Raw genomic sequence first — 19,450 nt, 5'->3', positions numbered from 1 at the left:
CTCCAGACGATATTTTCCAGGAAATACTTTTGTGAACACAAAATTAGCATCTTGCTCCAAACTGGTTGTCTTCGTTTCATGCTCGACACCCCCAGCTAATCTAACAAGCAAGAGCAGAATATTTTGGTTGCATTTCTCTTTGCAGAGGATCTTACCGTGAACATTGACTTGTGACTGTTTACAAAGAGGTAATACTCAGATACAATCAAGTCAGAGTATCCATCAACTTGATGAAAGTTAAATAATGTTGAAAAATCACCACGGTGAAGAAATACTCATTTACCTGAGAGAACTCAACATCAAGCAACGGGCACTTGACATTGACATCGATATATCCTGGAGAAAATAAAAGATTGGAAGAACCTTCGGAATCTACAGGTAACGCAGATAATCGGTATTCACCAGTAGAAACCTGCATATTGCAAGAAAGGAAGAAGAACAGATAATTTCATCATATAACTTTAAATTGAGTTACTTGAATGAATGAAATAATGCTGGAGCTCACATCGCAAGCTGGTTCGTGTAAGATCAGACCAAATTTCACAATGATATAAATAACCATTCAAGGTAGGTCTATGCAAAATTCCTATTCCTACTCACACATAGAACACAGCTAGTGGTAAAAAAAAAGGCTTAGTACGACATCCCAATTTGCGTTACATTTGTTCAAACTGTAAACATTGAAGATAATAATGCATCTAATAATTCTTAAGTGATACATGTTCAAATTGCAACATACAGTGCACGATACTATGTTCATACAAAAAAGTAGCAAAAAGGAATGACACATCATTAGCTCAAAGTTTATTTCCAGCAACAAAACAAGAAATAACCACATACCTCAAAGCAGAATCTTCCATTTTCGCTGACAATTTTCCTCTGCGGCTTTACATTTTCAGGCCCATGTGTTAAAGTTACCTAACAATCCCACACGAATTGTAAGGATGAAGTTTTCATGGTAATCTCAATGAAACAAAAGACCACATCAAGATATTACCATGGCTTTGGAGTTTGGAGTTACTGTTTGAACAACACCACATACATCATATCGAACTGATTTGATATCATCAATGCTTTCCATGTTTGGCAAAATCTAATGAAAAGGACAGTATTTAGCCACAATCGGGAAGCTAAGGCACTTGATCTGGATATTTAACAATTTAAGGTGTTCCCTCAATCAGGCACTTCTTACCATGAAGTTCTCCAAACGGTTGAACTTATAATGATCCTTCTCAGCAACTATATCATACTTCTTGGATGTAACCTACACACAGGCGAAAAGATCAAAATGTCAAGTTTAAACTAGAAAATATGAGGTAGCATAAGTATCCTTGTTTCTTTCTTTACATGAGAATTAGAAGAATTAAGTGCTTGCAAAGACAAAATTCTGTACCTTCTATTTCAGTAATCTATGTATCCTAAATCCTGTCATTTTATGACAAGAACTAACACTAAGAATATACAGTTTTCTTAGTGTCTGTTGACCAGATTGTGTTTTAAAGCTGTAGTTTGAAGATTTACTAACAACCAGATGAAGGGAAATTGATGTTGGCTACAGTGTCACAGTCATGTTGAGAAAACTTTCAACTAAATTGTCCAAGACTTGAGTTCTATTTGGACTTTTGGAGTATAGACATAAAATTAAAAACAAGGGGGCGTGATAAAGCAGTAAATGGTGTGAGGCATTGTTCTAAAGACTAAACGTCCAAATGTTCCACCCATGCCAAGATAATACAATACAAAGTTTACTGCTTCAAAGGTAGTGAATTGCTTGCTCTTAGGAGTTTTTAGTTTCCAGCAGTACATTTGTCCATTCCTTTAATCAAGAAATTTGCAGTTCAAAAAATGTTTGCAATGTGACAATTTGTGCCAGAACAGATTAGGGTGTTTTACTGCAAAACAGTAACAGAAACTAAACTAGCTTATATGTTAGAACTACTAGGTTCTCTCACAAGGATCCACTCACTGTTTTTCTCTCATAACAAATGCACATACGACACACATATGCACTTACATTCATTCATGCTTGAGGGGCTACATCCTGCCACAAACTTATCTTACATAGATGGATACATGTCCTTATATATGACTTTACAAACCGACCTATAGCTCATACAACTCATGTCCTTCAGTCAATGTATCCAATGTCCAGCTTAGGTGCATGCATGCATTGAGCTTGCCATTACCTTTTCTACTTCCTTATCAAGATAACAAGCAGTCAAAAGGATTTTGACTGTTCCTGCCGTCATACTCCCTCCGTCCCAAAATTCTTGTCTTAGATTTGTCTAGATACGGATGTATCTAGTTACGTTTTAGTATTAGATACATCCGTATCTAGACAAATCTAAGACAAGAATTTTGGGACGGAGGGAGTATTAGAGATGCATTGCCTTCTTTCTTGCTGTAGAAAGTCAGCTGACATGCAAGCTAGTGCACATTTATCTGCATGCATTGCATCACCTCATGCATGCAGCACCAAATTACCATAAGACAAATTAATGCTAACATTCTAGGCTTGTTCATAAGAGAAAACCTAGACGTGCTCTGTTTGGAACCTCTCATATAAGTTTGGAAAACGATTGTCCTCACCCGGCTGATTTGAGAATGACGCTGAGTCGCCTACGGAACCAACCACATGTTCAGGCCTACCACGCATGCTTTCTTGTAAGCACGCGTAGGACGTGAGTCGTCCCCATGGGCAGCTGATTCCTGTCCACGATTGTCTTTAACTTCGGGTGCTTCCACACACATACACACCTGTTAATGTTCTGCTGCCATGTACTAGTGCTCTAGTAGTACTAGCTAGTAGACACTACGGCTGTTTTTTTTTCCTCGAAATGGAGGCATAAGATCAGCCCTAAGACTCGAGCAAAGAGTAGAGACAAGAAGAAATGGAAAAGAAGCTGTGCAGAATTTGCGCTACCACTCTGTCCAGCATAAATGCTTCGGGCAAAACCTTCTGGAAGCAATGGACTGCCTGGTCCTAGGGACCAGACTGTCCAGTCTGAGCAACCAGACTGTAGATGGACGGTGCGGGTGGCCTAACTCTACGGACTCAATGGACTGTCCGGCCCTGAGGACCGAACTGTCCGATCGGCCGCTGTTTACACTACCAGACAGTCTGGTGCGTCCAACCGGAATCAGCCGGTTTGCACACCAATTTGGGCTAAGAAGCCCATGTAGCCCACCGGGCCCGTACCTATTGCAACCTCCTCTAAATTTTTAGGGCTAGCAAAGCATATACTTAGAACTTTGCTCCTTATATCTCCTCCTTTTTGGTGTCAACTAATGGGTTTGGCTCTATCTTCACCATCGACCTGCAGCTTGCTAGCCTGCAACTAGCCTCACAGACATCACTCTGTTGTAAGACATCACTCATGGTAAGCCAGCTCCTCACTTCTATGGACAAAATATGGATTTAAGTTCTCTCCTGTTATTGCATGTTCTTTTTCATGTGCTGCTTACGTTTATCTTTTTATGTTGTGCGCATTGAGCCTGTTTCTTATCAGCGCTTTTGTTGCAACAAAGGAAAACACTTCCTATTACCTGATGGATCCCACGCACGTGTCGTTCGCCTCCATCGCCGTCGGATCTCTTTTTGATCGGATGGCCGGATCTGGCTGCGGCGGTGAGGGCTCGCCGTATCTGGCCACGGCGAGGTGATAGACCAGACATGCGGGTACTGGCGGTCGCGGGCGAGCCTGCTTGAGGCAGCCGCGAGCTGAGCCAGGCAGAGGAGGTGGCTTGGCTGAGGCGAGGCGGCGGAGCGGACAAAGGCGACAGAGGGCGGTGTCGACCCCTGAGAAGACGATCTGAACGGCGAACACAGACACGAGCGGATACGTTTATTTTGCAACAAAGGGCATGTCGCAATTGCAACAAAGCTCTTATTGCAAAAGGGCACTATTGCAGCCTCACACAAAAAAACTGCGACAACACCTTTGTTGCAAAAATTTCTGCAACAATACCTCTATTGCAAAAAAAATCTGCAATAAGACCTCTGTCGCAGAAAATATTGCAACAGCTCATTTGTTGCATAGATGGCTGGCCACGTGGGTAGATAGGATGGCCATCCGCAGATCCATCCAATGATCAGGGACCCGGTCGGTCTTTTTCTCTTATCTGCTCCATTCAATATCAGGGACCGGTCTGTCTTTCTCTCTTATCCGCCTGCCAACACGTAGCGTTGCCCTGCAACAAATGGATGTTCAATTGTTGCAAGACTTTTGATTGATTTTGATGGGTTCGCGAGAGAAAATGTTTTTGTTGTATGTGCAGTTTTCATGTTGCAGCAGGAAGAATAGTCTAGCAACAGCGGTGGCATGCTGCAAGCTGGGGCACGCGATGTTGCATGCTGAGACGAAGATGCTGCAATGTCAGGCCGACGACAATGCAAGTGAGTACCAAGCTGCAAGGTAGGTCCACCATTGCGGCAAATGACGGAATCACGATGCTGCAAGTCCAGTCCAGCGACGCTGTGAGCTGGAGACCCGATGCTGCAAAGCCAGCTGCCGCGGATGCAAGCCTGACAACACTGCTCCAACAAGCATCTTCGTTGGAGACCGTAGCTCACGCTGGAGTGACACCAGCAAGTACCAAACAATAAGAAAAATGTTTGGAACTATGCGCATGCACACGATAAAAGATGAATAGTTTTGCATGCATGTGTTAAAATGTTGCAGAAAAAAATTGACGGTGTTGTGGCAGCGGCATAGGAACCGTACTTCGCCGTTACATAGCGTGGCTGCTACACTTTTCAGTGGGCTGCAGCTGTTTGTGGCGAACGGTGCATGAGGTGGGATTAGAGGCTGGGATAGGTAGACTACACAGAGTAGAAAACCGGGATTAGAAAGGTACACCACATTGGCTGAAAAGTGAAAACTGGTCAGGTATCCAACTGATCAAATGATCAATCCAACCGCGGTTGAGCTAGCTGATCCCGCGCATCTAAGTTATAACGCACTATTTGCAGTTCCTATGGCATACATTCTAGCCTCTATACTGGAGTTCAAACTTTTCTGTTTGTTTTTAGTAACTTTGTTATTTTTATCGTATTTTCCTAAATTTAATATATAAGAACCAACTTAGCTAATTTTGGTCAACAACCAATCTACGAGCCCTCAGCCAGCTTGAATGACTAAGCGGACTAGTGGTGCTAGTGATCTGTACACAAATAAACCATGCTATACCTTGAGATACAAGTAAAGATACAAATAAAGAGAAAAGAAACACCCTAGATAAACTGATGCGCTAATTAAAATTCTGATCAGATAACAGTACCTGATCAAGTCTGTAATACCCAAGATTATCTGTTACAGCTCTCAACTGACCATCGACTATAACCTTGGCACCTTCAATGCCAGCACCATAGCCATCAACAACATGTCCACCAACAGAAAACCCAGTAACCTAGCAAGATAAATGTGGAAAATTGGTGGAGATCAGGTTTGCATCCAAAGAGCAAGGAAAATAACTACTGAAGCTGAATGTGCACAAACATGTTCAAAAATCACAGCAAATAAAGAACATGTTCAAGCTCAAATTGCTTAAGCAGCTGAAAGTTCTCAAGTCTAGGTTGTTACAGTATATGTGGATTGCACTAGCCCTTTCCACAAGTTCTGACTTTTGGTTGCGTTGGCTAGTGCATGAAGCTTAACATGGTATCAGAGCTAAGGTCTTGAGTTCAAGTCCTAGCTTTCGCAATTTACCTAAAAAATTGCTGGTACCCCCTTTGTGTCCACATACAGGCCTCTTGAGTCATACATGAGTTTCGCGCGCCGTCGGTCTCTTCCGATTGCACGTGTTGACTTGTCTTCCCCATCACACGTAAAAGGGGGTGTTACAGTATATGTGGATTGCACTAGCCCTTTCCATAAGTTCAGACTTTTGGTTGCGTTGGCTAGTGCATGAAGCTTAACATAGGTTAACCTATCACGTTATAGCACGGTGCCCATGCATTGCTGCGAAAAACATCTAGAAATGCAACTAGGACCATGGGCATGGGGATCGCCGGAAGAGCCTTAGTGTCTTACAACCGTTGTGTGGTCTCGGCAAGAAAATGAGGGTGATAACCCAGGGATGAGCAACAAAAACGACCATTAGGTGGTATTACAAGGTTCAAAGAGAGCAAATTTTAATTTTTCAAACGAGGAACGTTGGGCAGTAATGAGATGAGGAAAGAGGACAGCAATCAAGGAAGAAAGACGGCACGAGAATGGAATTTTTGTTATGCCAGAATAAATAAAATTGCTCGATGATGCATGCTATGATATAGACCGAGGAAAATTGGTTTAGTGGGGAAAGCTAAAAAATCTAGAGCAAGATTTTGCATTAGGAGTAGCTTTTCACATTTGTCTATTTGTGCCAATTAGAGGAATGTTGGTTCCTATGAGAGTAACAGCCCGTTTGGATGTAGACATTGGTGGCGGGAATTCGTAATTGGCATTGGGCTGACCCGAATGCAGCTGTTTGGATGGCCTAGACATTCACGCGTGGTATTCGGGCTCAATATTGAAGCGTTTTTCTGAACACATGCACGGCCCTCCGCAAATTCAAACCCCCCGAGTTCGATATTCCTTGGAATCTTGGCCTCGCTACCCCTTCGTCGTTCCCTGCGCGCGAAGAAAAGAGATCGAGGTCGAGGCCAGCCCGCCCCAGCAGCCGTCTCCAAGACCGGCAGCTTCTCCGCTGAATCAAGGTGGACGCCGTCCCCTACGCTCTTTACCCATCCTCATACAACCCCTCCACACGCCTACCCCACGCACGCCAAGGATGCATCAATGGCCAATCACGCGCCTTTCTGTGTCCTACTCCACGTCCGGCAATGGCAGCAGCCCCTCGCTGGCCGCTTCCGTCAAGAACTTCTCCACCATGCTGGTGCTCTCCTCTGTGCTACTCTACTCGGTGGCCACATCCCCAGGGCGAGACGACCCAGGCGGAGCTCGATGACGGCACTCCTCCGGCCATCCCCACCTCACCCCCATGCTCCCCACCTCGCCCCCATGCTTCCCTCGTGCACCCTATCTAGCTCTGGTGTGATTCGCCACGCCCCGTATCTCCCCGGCATGGGATCTGCCTTGGATGGAACAGGTGGCGCGATGAGACCGGCTGGAGATGGGCTGCTAGTTCGACTGGAGATTGGCGGCGACGTCGAGTCTGGCAATGGAGATATAATGTCCGGTAATGCGTGTGTGGCTATGTGTGCAGTATTGCTTGCATGCGCTGCTGCATGAACATTCATTGCTCTGTTCATACTTCATACACTTGTACATGTGCAATTCAACATCTGACCATCCAAACAAGAAAATTGTGGCTTATGATGGATTCCAGGTGCCAAATATATGACCATCCAAACACTAAAATTGATATTGAAGCTCTCAATGTCATGGATATTTGGCATTAAGTCAATTCAGTTATTCAATGTCATGCCTTTGAATGTCTACATCCAAACAGAGCATAAGAGTATATTAATTTATTATTGCCTTTTGCAAGAATACGGGTCCCACGTTTGAACATAATAGTGCATTTTTTATTGATTGTAAGATCTTTTGCATGAGTGGTGATCCCACATGTGAGGATGAATATATTTGTTTATTTGATTGATTTGTAAGTTACTGGCCCCACATATACTATGCCCAGGTAAAAATGGAGGGAGAGTGAACTCACCGACAACTCTAGACTTTACAAGTAGGGAAGATATTTTGTTTATATCCATGAAAGCATACATGCTAATCAATTAGTGGTAAACTTCAAGTAACATCTACCCAGCTTTGAATGGTAGGTAGTCCTCTTGTCAGCCATCCTCGAGCAAAAATAGCTTCATCCATAACTTTACAGTCCAAATTATGAGATGTATAGTAAGTTAAAAATTACCTGGAATTTTTGGGGGATTGTCATGTGACTATGCTCAAGAGAAACATGTAATGAAGAAGGTGAAACATCAAAAACAGTGTTTTCCCCTCTGTAGTATGGCAACAGATCATAGCTACCTGCAAAATTATACAAGATAATGAAAATTTCATGCTTGGTGTTTACACATCACCTCACCTTCACAAGCATTATAACACGTGAAAAATGTCGATTAGCAACAGAATTGCAATGCTAATAACGCATCAAGTAACTTTAGTGCCATAAATAAAAATATGAACTCATAATTTACAGCATTTGGAAAGGGACCATGTGAAGGAGTGTCTACAACTTGATGCACTAGCCCCCAATGATACTTGCGCATTTAGACCAAACAAATTTAATAAGGCAACCTGACAATTTACATGGCTGGAATTCTGTGCAGTTCTCATGTAGGTTCCTTTATATACAGATCTGGCAAAAACAGAACAAGACTTCCTATGGGAAACAACCATAAACAGAATGTCTACAACACCAATGATACATTCACATTTAGAAAGTGTAATAAAACAAAAAAAAATAGCCTAAAGGTTTATATGAGTGAAATACAATGTGAGTTCTCATGTAGGTTCCTTTACATACAGACCTGGCAAAACAAAAGAAGACTTTCAATGGAAAACAACCATAAACAGCTAGCATACATAATTTACAGTCCATGCTGCATGAGGACAAGCAGTTCCTTATAGGAGAAGATTATTATTAGTTAATTAGATACACAAATTACATGTACAACTGTTGTTTTTTTGTCCTGGAAGACATGTCAAATAAGAGGACATGTCAAAAGGAAACTTCCACAGCATGTTAACTACAGAATTTTATGTACCAGTTGCATTACAGTGTGATGAACTATGGGCAAGTTAACTTACCACAGGGCATTGATCTAAATGAGAACTTCCCATCCACACCAGATACTGCATGGCAAAGAGCACCTTCCCTGGGTGCATCGGTCAAACCTTGTGAGCAAGGAACCTCCTTTACATCATTTGAATATAAATACAGGTGAACTCCCAAGATTGGATTTCCCTGGTACAAGAAATGCTTAGTACATGTTAATCTAAAAATCCAGCAAACAAGAAAATCACAACCCTAAAGCTGGCAATTTCAGTCATATGCTTACAGCATTGGTTATAACTTATTGCCAACATACAGATTCCTTCAGTACCTGTGCAACTACAGAGCCATGAATATTGTATCCTGATACGAAGAAAACATCATCTACTACAGCATTTCCAAATCGCAAGTCCACCTACATACAGAAAACAGACTCCACTATAAGCAATACATGTGTGTGATAACATATATTGGCAGATAAGGAACGATGAAATCCTAACCTCTGATGAACCTGTCATCTCAATTTCATAATCAGGATGAGATGCACGCAACCTGTAGAGTCCTGGAAAAGATCAAAGACACACATAAATGAACAAACAAAGGTGTCACGTAGAAAATGCATGTCAGGTACTAAAAGCTCAAATGAGAAGGGGGAGAAACAAGATATACATGGCTATCATTTGTAAATGGGTGCAAGTAAGAGCCTGACCAGACTAATCCATTAATGGATACCACTATAATAAAAAGCTGAGCTAGAAATGTTATGTTTGGACCATAGTTACCAGATTCGCAATTAGCTCGATTCACAATTTGATTTCACGATCATGAATTGGGTTCACTAGGGGGTATACATTTCCAATTCGCAAATTGGGAATCAGATTCATGCATTCGTTATTTCCGTTTCGAAATCGCTGTACACAACATATCTACTACCCCTATAAAAGGAAGAGAGAGGGCAGATCCAAACAATCAGATCCATCCATCTACAAGATCTAATGGCTCCAAATCCTTCGATGTTTAACGTTGCAAGCCACAGGTTAATCCACTAATCCATCAATCGCTAACCCACCCCGCCGCGTTCGCAAAAAGAAACCGCTGCGCACCACGCCCGAACAACTTCCACCCGCTCGCCCCGCAAAAAAGAAAAAGAAGATTTCTGCCCGCTCCTCCTCATCCACGCCAGCACGCCAGCCGTTCACCACAGTACGCGCGGGCCGCCCATCCTCCCGCCGCCCGCATCTTCCTCCGCACCCGGTCCAATCATCCTCCGCTCAACTTGGCCGCCCCCCATCCTCCCGTCGTTCGGTAGCCGCCCTCCCGCCGTCCGCCGCCTACCGCGCAATACGCCGCCCGTGCCATACGCCGTTCGCTAGAGATGCGGGCGGGCGGTTGGGATGGTGAACGGTGGCAGGTTCGTCGCGCGACGGGTCGCCTGGGATGCCAACCGATGGATACGGGTCAAGCCGACTCGGGCGGTGGCGCATCTTCGGAAGAAGAGGGGAAGAGAAGGAGAGTCCTGGCGGCGGCTGAGGAGGTGCTCGCCGGCGAGCGGGCTCCGACGGCCGCCTGGCGCGCGAGGTTGGATGGGGGCGCTTCCCGGCGACTACGGCCGTCCTCGCGACACCACCTACCCGAAAGCATCGCCGCTCCCCGCCGCCAGCCGACGCGACGTCTCCTGCCACTCCTACGCACGCAACGATGTCGCTCCCCGCCTCCTCCCCGCGCGACACCGCCTTTCCCCAAGAGCACCCACCCCGTCATCCTCCTACTCCTCAGTGCATCCCTTGCCTTGTAGCGGCGCCTGACACACGCACGGCCCACACTGGAGCACGCCGCTCCTCGCTGCCCGGTTTTCTTCTTTTTCGTCGCACCGTGCGAAATCTGCCCATGCTCGGTCTCGATCTACATAAGCGGTTGAGAAAGAGAGAGAGCACAGCAAAGACGCACACTGTGGATTGTGGAAGAGGTACGTAGGACAGCACCCCTCTGTGTTCTTCCTTTTGGGTCTACTTTCTCTCACACACATGTGTATCTGTACTGATTCCCAGCAGGAAGAGGGCATGCTGTTGGATCTGAGCACCTGTGGGAGGAGCATAAGCATAAGGAGGCATCCATGAGACAAGATTTTTTTATGTGAGATATTTGTTTTGTATTTTAGTAGTCGTTCGAGTGTGAGTTATGTTTATCTGTAACACGTAATTGACTACCGGAAATTTCATGATACCTTAATCAAGGCCATTTGCAGGTTTATATAAGCATTTGGTTAGCAACCTCATATTATATAGTATCTGCAGATTTAACTATCTCTTTTATCTTTTTCCCCAGGTTTTAGTTATCCATTGCTTACACAATGATATTTAGACCAATTGTAGAGTTGCATCTCCACGTATTGAACACAATGCAAGGTTGCTTTTCAATCATAACTAGATTTCTTTTTCTTTTGCAGCCTATCAGACCATAGGATGTCTCATTTATGGAAAAACTACTCGAGTGACATAACAACATTGTGTATTAATCAAATTTATATATTTGTGGTCAACATTTAACGTGCGCTGCACGTGCAAGCTTACTAGTTTTTATCAAGAGCTAGAAGTACCACATATTTCTATTCACTGAAAGATCCAGAATTATTGAAAGTAAAAAAGGAGCAGGCTCGATAGGAAAAAAGACCCAAAAAATTTAAGCGCTTAAAGCATAAGGCAAGGCTACACATAAATATATAACATATGACAGCCGATTAGGAGATTTAACAGCTAGCATTAACATAAATGCACCACGAGTTGCATAACATGATAACTGTCAGCAAAGCATAGGCCTCAAATCATCTTGTGTAGATGACAGAACGGCGACTAAGCGCCTCTTTTCCTCTTCTCCTTCACCAACAAGGCCGGCCGGAGTGAGGATAGGATGGGAGTGTGGATCCTCGTTGTATATAGTATAGTAGGTGTAGGTCTAGGTTAGGGCGGCCTTCATGGTGTTTGGTGTCATGCCGGACTGGAGCTTCTCATGGCGCTCAAACTGCGTCAGCTGGTTGCCTTTCACCTCTTCCAGCTGTCCTCCATGGGGGAGGACAGCTGCTGGAGGTGATCCATCGGGAGCTCCACAATAAGCTCCTGTGGCAGCCCAATCTGGTGGAGTCTGAAGCTTCTTCTTTCCTTCTTCGTCACTGAGGTGGTGGAAGGAAGTATCGGGCTGGATTTGGCTTCAATCCATGCAAATCTGGTGTACCAACAGGAAAGGAAGCTGGCTTTGGTGATTCTCGTTTCCAAGATGCACAGCCACGACCTCTTTGACTGCCGCATTCATGGTTCTTCCGGACAAGCTTTGGTCGTTCATATGTCTCCAGTTTGCTCCGACAAGAGCTAGGGTTGATCGCCAGCTTCGGCCTGTCGCCGATCACCTGCGAGCTCCTTTTCAACTACCAGGACTCGCTTGCAATCTAAGTGTCTATGCTGGGTTCTTGTTTGCAAAAAGGAAGGATGTGTCTATAATCTTCTTTTTCTTTGGTGTCCTTCTGTAAGCTGTGTTGTTCAATTCTACTCTTTTAATGCCAATTTCAGAACCTCGGGTCCCTTCCCGCTGTTCAAAAAAAATCCAAATCCCTCCCAGATTCACTAAGCTTTACTTCATGATCCCAACTTTCAAAGGCCAAAGCACTGGAGGTCTCTGTACATACATCCACGTAGCACCGGCCGCCGCCAAAAGTTCACCAGCGTCACAACCTACTCATGCGCCACGCTGCTGCAGCGCTTTCCTCTATCGACCATGCTGGAGGAGAGCCTGTCCACCACTAGGCTAGCTGCTGATGCTTGTGATTTTGTGCATGGAGATCGGCAACTTGGTAATGAATTCCGAGCGAACTGGACCAAAACTATGGCTGAAGAAACAGTTCGCTGCAATAGGTTTCCCCCAAATGTCTGGGTCATATTTGCAAAGGATGGAGAGGGGGTGCGTGAGACATTTGAGACAAAGTTACTACCATGCCTCTGCTGATGTGTTGTGGGGTGGGAGTGGGTCTCGTGGTGCAGATGCCTCCGGTGGAACGCCAAAGGAGGGAAATGATCTCTTGGGTCTAGGGTTCAACATAACCATGAGAGAGATTGCAGGTACGGTTTGCCATGACACTAGATTCTAAAAGACTTTTTAGCAACTTAAGTAGACAGATCGAGAAGTTATTCCAATCAGAAACACACGCCAACATAATGACCCAATTGCATATCTTTTACAGAGGACTTGATTCCGTACAAATGGAATAATAAAAAAAAACAGATTGAACAACCTATACAAATATAAATATGGGATCTAGGTTCGTGGCACAAAATGCCTCCGGTGGAAAACCAATGGAGGGAAATGATTTCTGGGCTCTAGGGTTCAACACAACCATGAGCCCATGAAGGGAGCAGGTATGGTTTGCCATTACACTAGATTCTACATGAATTTTTCACCACTTAAGCAGACTGGTCAAGAAGTTATTCGAGCCAGAAACTCATGCCAACATAACGACCCATTTGCTTATCTTTTCCAGAGGACTTGATCCGAACAAATGCAACAATATAAAATAGTTGAACAACCTATAAAAATTTAAATATGGTGGCATGTCATTAACAGGAGTAAATTAAGCATCTAATATATTCAAATGAAACAAAAAAGAAAGACACGTTGACAAATTTTAATTAAAGTCACATCATACAAGTCCTTAATAGGGTACTCCATAACTACTGATAACATGAGTAAGAGATGGACTCACAGGAAATGACCAACACTTCTCACATCAGACTATATACATGCATATGCTGTGGTTTTCTAATGATGAATGTGAGGCTAACCAGGAATTATATTCACAAACGCATATCCTCCTGTTGATGATGTCAAAGCAGATGCAACTAACTCATCCAAATCTGATAACAGCTCAACTTTCACACCAGAAGGTCCTCCATCTTTTGAACAGCTCTTACCACCAACAGCTCCCACTATTTTACCAGATACTGTAAATCTGCATGACGAATTCAACAGTTAAAACTTGAATCAGATAATTATCCACACCAAAAAAAAGTACTAAATAAATGGTCAAAGCAACAGACCCAGTGAATTGAAAGTTCATATCTGCATTTCCATTGCATCCATTTTGATCAATGACAACAGGAACCTGAAAATGTTAATTGATGACTTATTTCACACAATAGAAGGAAGTCAAAGCCAAGCAGATAACTAAGACAGGAAAAAGGGAAGAACAAAAAGATTCAGTCGACACATCAACTTACAGTTTCAGGCTTCCATGACCATCCCTTAGGCCCCTTAACTCTGACGATAAATGAACCCTGTGGAGAGACAACAAGCCAAAATCAAAAGATTAGGGTCCACAACTGTTTCAATGGGAATGCAGCGCTCACTATTGAAATATCATACACATCACAAAAAATAGCTATTACTGTTATATCTGTATCCCTACTTGTAAAAAAAATTATACATGAAAAGGTGAGATAACTCATAATGAAGAAACCTACACTAAAGGCAAGCATCACCCACAAGTATACCTTGTCATAGACTGGAATGAAATAGTAGCCATTAGGAGCACATTGGGTGCTTTCTTTCACCAAACCATCAACAGTACACAGCTCAACCTGATTCAAAAAGTTTAGGAGGCAATGAATTTGTGCATACCAGATACGACAAAAACAAAAGCATAAAGTAGAATATATGGTCATCAAAAGTAATCTGGAATTAATAATTATACTGCAGATGTAGAATTAGTCTCTATGGCTTTGATATGCATATAAGCAACTATAGGGAAGATATGAGATTTTCTCACTGATGTAGTACGATACATCTTATGCATAACCAGGGTATGTTATTGTTAGAAAAATCCTTGGGGAAACAGATTCAATTAGCTCAAAAATAATTAATGGCAGAGAATATAAACCCACCATCATGATTACAATTGAACCTGTCAATCATGAGTACAACTATTGTTGACAGAGTAGAACTATTGTTGACAGAGTTTCTAACACCTCCAACATTTTTTACTTGCGCCAAGCTTTGCAAATGCATGGAACTTGCTCAAAAGTCACAACCTCCATGTCATTTTTCATGTAAAACTGCGTAATCAAGTCACGAGAGCAGTCACCTAATCCCAAGCAAATTTGGTGACCACCATCACTAGCAGCAACAAAATACAACATACATATGGTTGCAGGCAACGAAACATTAGCGTTATAATTCTCCGCGACCCAGTATTCATTTTCGCCATGGGAAGAAAGCAAAAGTAGTTTAGTCCGATTGATAGCAACCAGTAGCAGGTAGCCCCATTGCACAAAGCATCTAGCAATTTGTAATTATAAACAATTGGCCCAAACTAGCAGCGCCACTGGAACCAGTGGCATACAGCAACTAGAAAAATCCACAAGGTATCAGTTCAGGTGAACTATCTCAAGCAACAAAACGTATCCCTGCTGAAGCACCCATTAACTACTAGCAGAGGCTTGATCAAGTGCAGCAACGTAGATCGCATACCGTTATGTCAGAGTGAGGGGGTGCAGCAATCCCCTCACATCAGAGTGCGGCAACATAGCGCAGCAACTTGGTCGACAACAAGTACAGAACGCAACGATAATTTACGAAATAATTAGAGTGCGGCATGTATCGCATACCGTTATGTCAGAGTAGTCGAACTTGGACTCCGACGCCCTCTTCGACTTGGCCAGGCCCTGCACCAAGAGCCCAATCGGAAAATGCATTAGAATCAAGCCAAGCCAAGCCGAAACTGAAGCTTAGCGAGTAACACGAGGAATACTTCGACGAAACCGCCGCATCCGTCGATCTCGTCGGAGGCAGCGGAGAAGGCGGCGAGGGAGAGGAGGAGGAGGAGGACGGGGAGGAGGGGGTCCATAGATCGGATCTAGTGGGCGCAGAGCATGCCAGGGAGATAACGAGTTTGAGGAGATGTGCGGGGGGTGGGGGTAGGTGTAGTAATAGCAGTGGAGTTGCGACTTGCGACTTATCCTTCCTGGACTAAAATGCATCAACCGTCCCTGAACTTGCTCGCGAGAACCAAAACGGTCCCTAAACCCTAAAACTGATCCAATACGGTCCCTAAACTCTGAAACTGATCAAATACAGTCCCTAAATTCAATACGGGCTCTGTTTGGATCCATGGATCGGAGTTAGTTTGGGTTAGTTTGGACTCAACTAATCAAAAATATCCAAACAGTAGGGTTAGTTTGGGTTAAATGCATCTAACCCACTCAGAAATACTAACCCACCCTCGGGACCACTAAAAAAACACTTTTTTCTCTCGCTCTCCCAGCAGCAGATCCCTCCCCACTTCCTTAAAGTTTCTCGTCCTCTCCCTCCCTCCCACTCGCACCGCCCATGAAAGCGCCTCGCCGTATCCGCGCTCATGTCCGTCGCCGGTAAGCAGCCCCCGCCTATCCTCCCGTTCCAACCCCCTCGTCTCCCCGCGGCCGGTCCGCCCGTCGATAAGCAGTCGCGGCTCCTTGCGCGGCCCATCCCCGTCGGCCTCGGCCCGCACGGATCCTTGCGCAGGGACGACGAATTCGGTCGGTGGGCTGCGCGAGAGGCCAGCGCGGCTCCTTGTCGGGCACGTCCCCGTCTGCCTCAGCCAGGGCTCACTCCGCCAGCACAAGGAGCGCATGTGACATTGCGTGATCTGATCCGCCAACACGGTTCATGGCGGTAATGGACGGAAACGACTTCGTCGTGTGGGGTTCATAGCCGTCTGCAAGCGGCCCTGCTACCCACGCCGGTATCGACCTCAGCTCCCAAACACCGACGGCGGAGGGGTTCTGTGACGCCCCTGATTTGACCGTACACTAATCATAAACGCAAACGTGTACGATCAAGATCAGGGACTCACGGAAAAATATCACAACACAAATCTAAAAGTAAAATAAGTCATACAAGCATCATAATACAAGCCAGGGCCTCGAGGGCTCGAATACAAGTGCTTGATCATAGACGAGTCAGCGGAAGCAACAATATCTGAGTACAGACATAAGTTAAACAAGTTGCCATAAGATGGCTAGCACAAAAATAGGATACAGATCGAAAGAGGCGCAGGCCTCCTGCCTGGGATCCTCCTAACTACTCCTGGTCGTCGTCAGCGGGCTGCACGTAGTAGTAGGCACCTCCGATGTAGTAGAAGTCGTCATCGACGGTGGCGTCTGGATCCTGGGCTCCAACGTCTGGTTGCGGCATCCGAGAAGAAAAGGAAAACGGGGGAAAAGAGGGAGCAAAGCAACTGTGAGTACTCATCCAAAGTACTCGCAAGCAAGGAGCTACACTACATATGAATGGGTATATGTGTAAGGCGGCAATATAAGTGGGCTGAACTGCAGAATGCCAGAATAAGAGGGGGGTATCTAGTCCTATCGAAGACTACGCTTCTGGCAGCCTCCGTCTTTGTGACGCCCCCGATTCAATCGTACACTAATCATGCACGCAAATGTGTACGATCAAGATCAGGGACTCACGGGAAGATATCACAACACAACTCTAAAACATAAATAAGTCATACAAGCATCATAATACAAGCCAGGGGCCTCGAGGCTCGAATACAAGTGCTCGATCATAGACGAGTCAGCGGAAGCAACAATATCTGAGTACAGACATAAGTTAAACAAGTTTGCCTTAAGAAGGCTAGCACAAACTGGGATACAGATCGAAAGAGGCGCAGGCCTCCTGCCTGGGATCCTCCTAAACTACTCCTGGTCGTCGTCAGCGGGCTGCACGTAGTAGTAGGCACCTCCGGTGTAGTAGGGGTCGTCGTCGACGGTGGCGTCTGGCTCCTGGACTCCAGTATCTGGTCGCGACAACCAGAACGAAAGAAAGGGGGAAAGGGGGGGAGAAAGCAACCGTGAGTACTCATCCAAAGTACTCGCAAGCAAGGAACTACACTACATATGCATGGGTATATGTGTAAAGGAGGCCATATCAGTGGACTGAACTGCGGAATGCCAGAATAAGAGGGGGATAGCTAGTCTTATCGAAGACTACGCTTCTGGTCACCTTCGTCTTGCAACAGGCAGAAGAGGGTAGGTCGAAGTCCTCCAAGTAGCATCTCCAAGTAACATCTCATAGCATAATCCTACCCGGCGATCCTCTCCTCGTATCCCTGAGGGAGAGCGACCACCGGTTGTATCTGGCACTTGGAAGGGTGTGTTTTATTAAGTATCCGGTTCTAGTTGTCATAAGGTCAAGGTACAACTCCAAGTCGTCCTGTTACCGAAGATCACGGCTATTCGAATAGATTAACTTCCCTGCAGGGGTGCACCACATAACCCAACACGCTCGATCCCATTTGGCCGGACACACTTTCCTGGGTCATGCCCGGCCTCGGAAGATCAACACGTCGCAGCCCCACCTAGGCAAAACAGAGAGGTCAGCACGCCGGTCTAAACCTAAGCGCGCAGGGGTCTGGGCCCATCGCCCTGAGCACACCTGCACGTTGCGTGGGCGGCCGAAAGCAGACCTAGCCTAGTGGCGTTCCAGTCCAATTCGGCGCGCGCCGCTCCGTCGCTGACGTCTGAAGTGCTTCGGCTGATACCACGACGTCGGGATACCCATAACTACTCCCACGTAGATGGTTAGTGCGTATAGGCTCGTAGCCAACTCAGATCAAATACCAAGATCTCGTTAAGCGTGTTAAGTGTCTGCGAACGCCGAACAGGGCCAGGCCCACCTCTCTCCTAGGCGGTCTCAACCTGCCCTGTCGCTCCGCCACAAAGATCCACACAGAGGGCCGTCGGGACAAAGGTCCTTTCAGCCCCCAATCCGTGGATCACTCGCGGGTACTCTTCGAGCTGACCCGACTTTAGTCACCATCTGTATAGTATGTATGTATGTATAGTATATACCCGTGATCACCTCCCGAGTGATCACGGCCCAATAGTATAGCAAGGCAGACTGACAAGAATGTAGGGCCAATGATGATAAACTAGCATCCTATACTAAGCATTTAGGATTGCAGGTAAGGTATCAACAGGTGTAGCAACAATGTCAGGCTATGCATCAGAATAGGATCAACGGGAAGCAGTAACATGCTACACTACTCTAATGCAAGCAGTATAGATAAGAATAGGCGATATCTGGTGATCAAGGGGGGGGCTTGCCTGGTTGCTCTGGCAAGAGAGAGGGGTCGTCAACACCGTAGTCGTACTGGGTAGCAGCGGCGTCGATCTCGGTGTCTAGCGAGAGAAGAGGGGGAAGAAACAATAAATATAATGCAAACAGATGCATAAAGATGCATGACATGACAAAACGTGATGCTAGGTGTGCCCTAACGCGGTACGAGGGGGTACCGGTGAAGGGGGAAAACATCCGGAAAAGTATTCCCGGTGTTTCGCGTTCTCGGACTAATGAAACGGAGGGGCAAAGTTGTGTGTTCGCTATGCTAGGGATGCGTGGCGGATAAACAGGCTGCATATTCAAATTCGTCTCGACATTCTGAGCAACTTTCATGTTGAAAATATTTTAATCCGAGTTACGAATTAAAAGATATGATTTTCTAAAGATTTTATTAATTTCTGGTATTTAATCAATTGTTTAAATTAATTCGAAAATAAATTAATGACATCAGCATGATGTCATGCTATCGTCAGCAGTCAACAGAGTTGACTGGGTCAAACTGACATGTGGGTCCAGTGGGACCCACCTGTCATACACTGCTTAGGTTAATTAGGTCTTAGTTAAACTAATT

General features: G+C 45.1%; 1 protein-coding gene across 1 annotated transcript in view; it reads right to left on the bottom strand.

Moving 5' to 3' along the window:
• LOC119276082 (nodal modulator 1-like) overlaps nt 1-15,691 on the bottom strand; it is a 28,539-nt gene extending 12,848 nt beyond the window's left edge. Inside the window, exons 1-16 of the mRNA XM_037557068.1 lie at nt 15,527-15,691; nt 15,384-15,440; nt 14,271-14,357; nt 13,998-14,054; nt 13,818-13,882; nt 13,563-13,729; nt 9,237-9,298; nt 9,068-9,151; nt 8,772-8,928; nt 7,873-7,988; nt 5,281-5,409; nt 1,193-1,264; nt 998-1,093; nt 841-918; nt 284-412; nt 1-174 (exon numbers count right to left, since the gene is read on the bottom strand). Of these exons, the coding sequence (XP_037412965.1) occupies nt 1-174; nt 284-412; nt 841-918; nt 998-1,093; nt 1,193-1,264; nt 5,281-5,409; nt 7,873-7,988; nt 8,772-8,928; nt 9,068-9,151; nt 9,237-9,298; nt 13,563-13,729; nt 13,818-13,882; nt 13,998-14,054; nt 14,271-14,357; nt 15,384-15,440; nt 15,527-15,622 (1,626 nt within the window). The 5' untranslated portion in view covers nt 15,623-15,691. The remainder of the gene's footprint in view (nt 175-283; nt 413-840; nt 919-997; nt 1,094-1,192; nt 1,265-5,280; nt 5,410-7,872; nt 7,989-8,771; nt 8,929-9,067; nt 9,152-9,236; nt 9,299-13,562; nt 13,730-13,817; nt 13,883-13,997; nt 14,055-14,270; nt 14,358-15,383; nt 15,441-15,526) is intronic.
• Nucleotides 15,692-19,450: the final 3,759 nt, after the last annotated feature.

This window comes from Triticum dicoccoides, chromosome 3B (assembly GCF_002162155.2).
Source record: "Triticum dicoccoides isolate Atlit2015 ecotype Zavitan chromosome 3B, WEW_v2.0, whole genome shotgun sequence".
Lineage (NCBI taxonomy): Eukaryota > Viridiplantae > Streptophyta > Magnoliopsida > Poales > Poaceae > Triticum > Triticum dicoccoides.
Note: the sequence above shows the minus strand (reverse complement) of the source record. Positions and strands in the feature narration are given on the sequence as shown.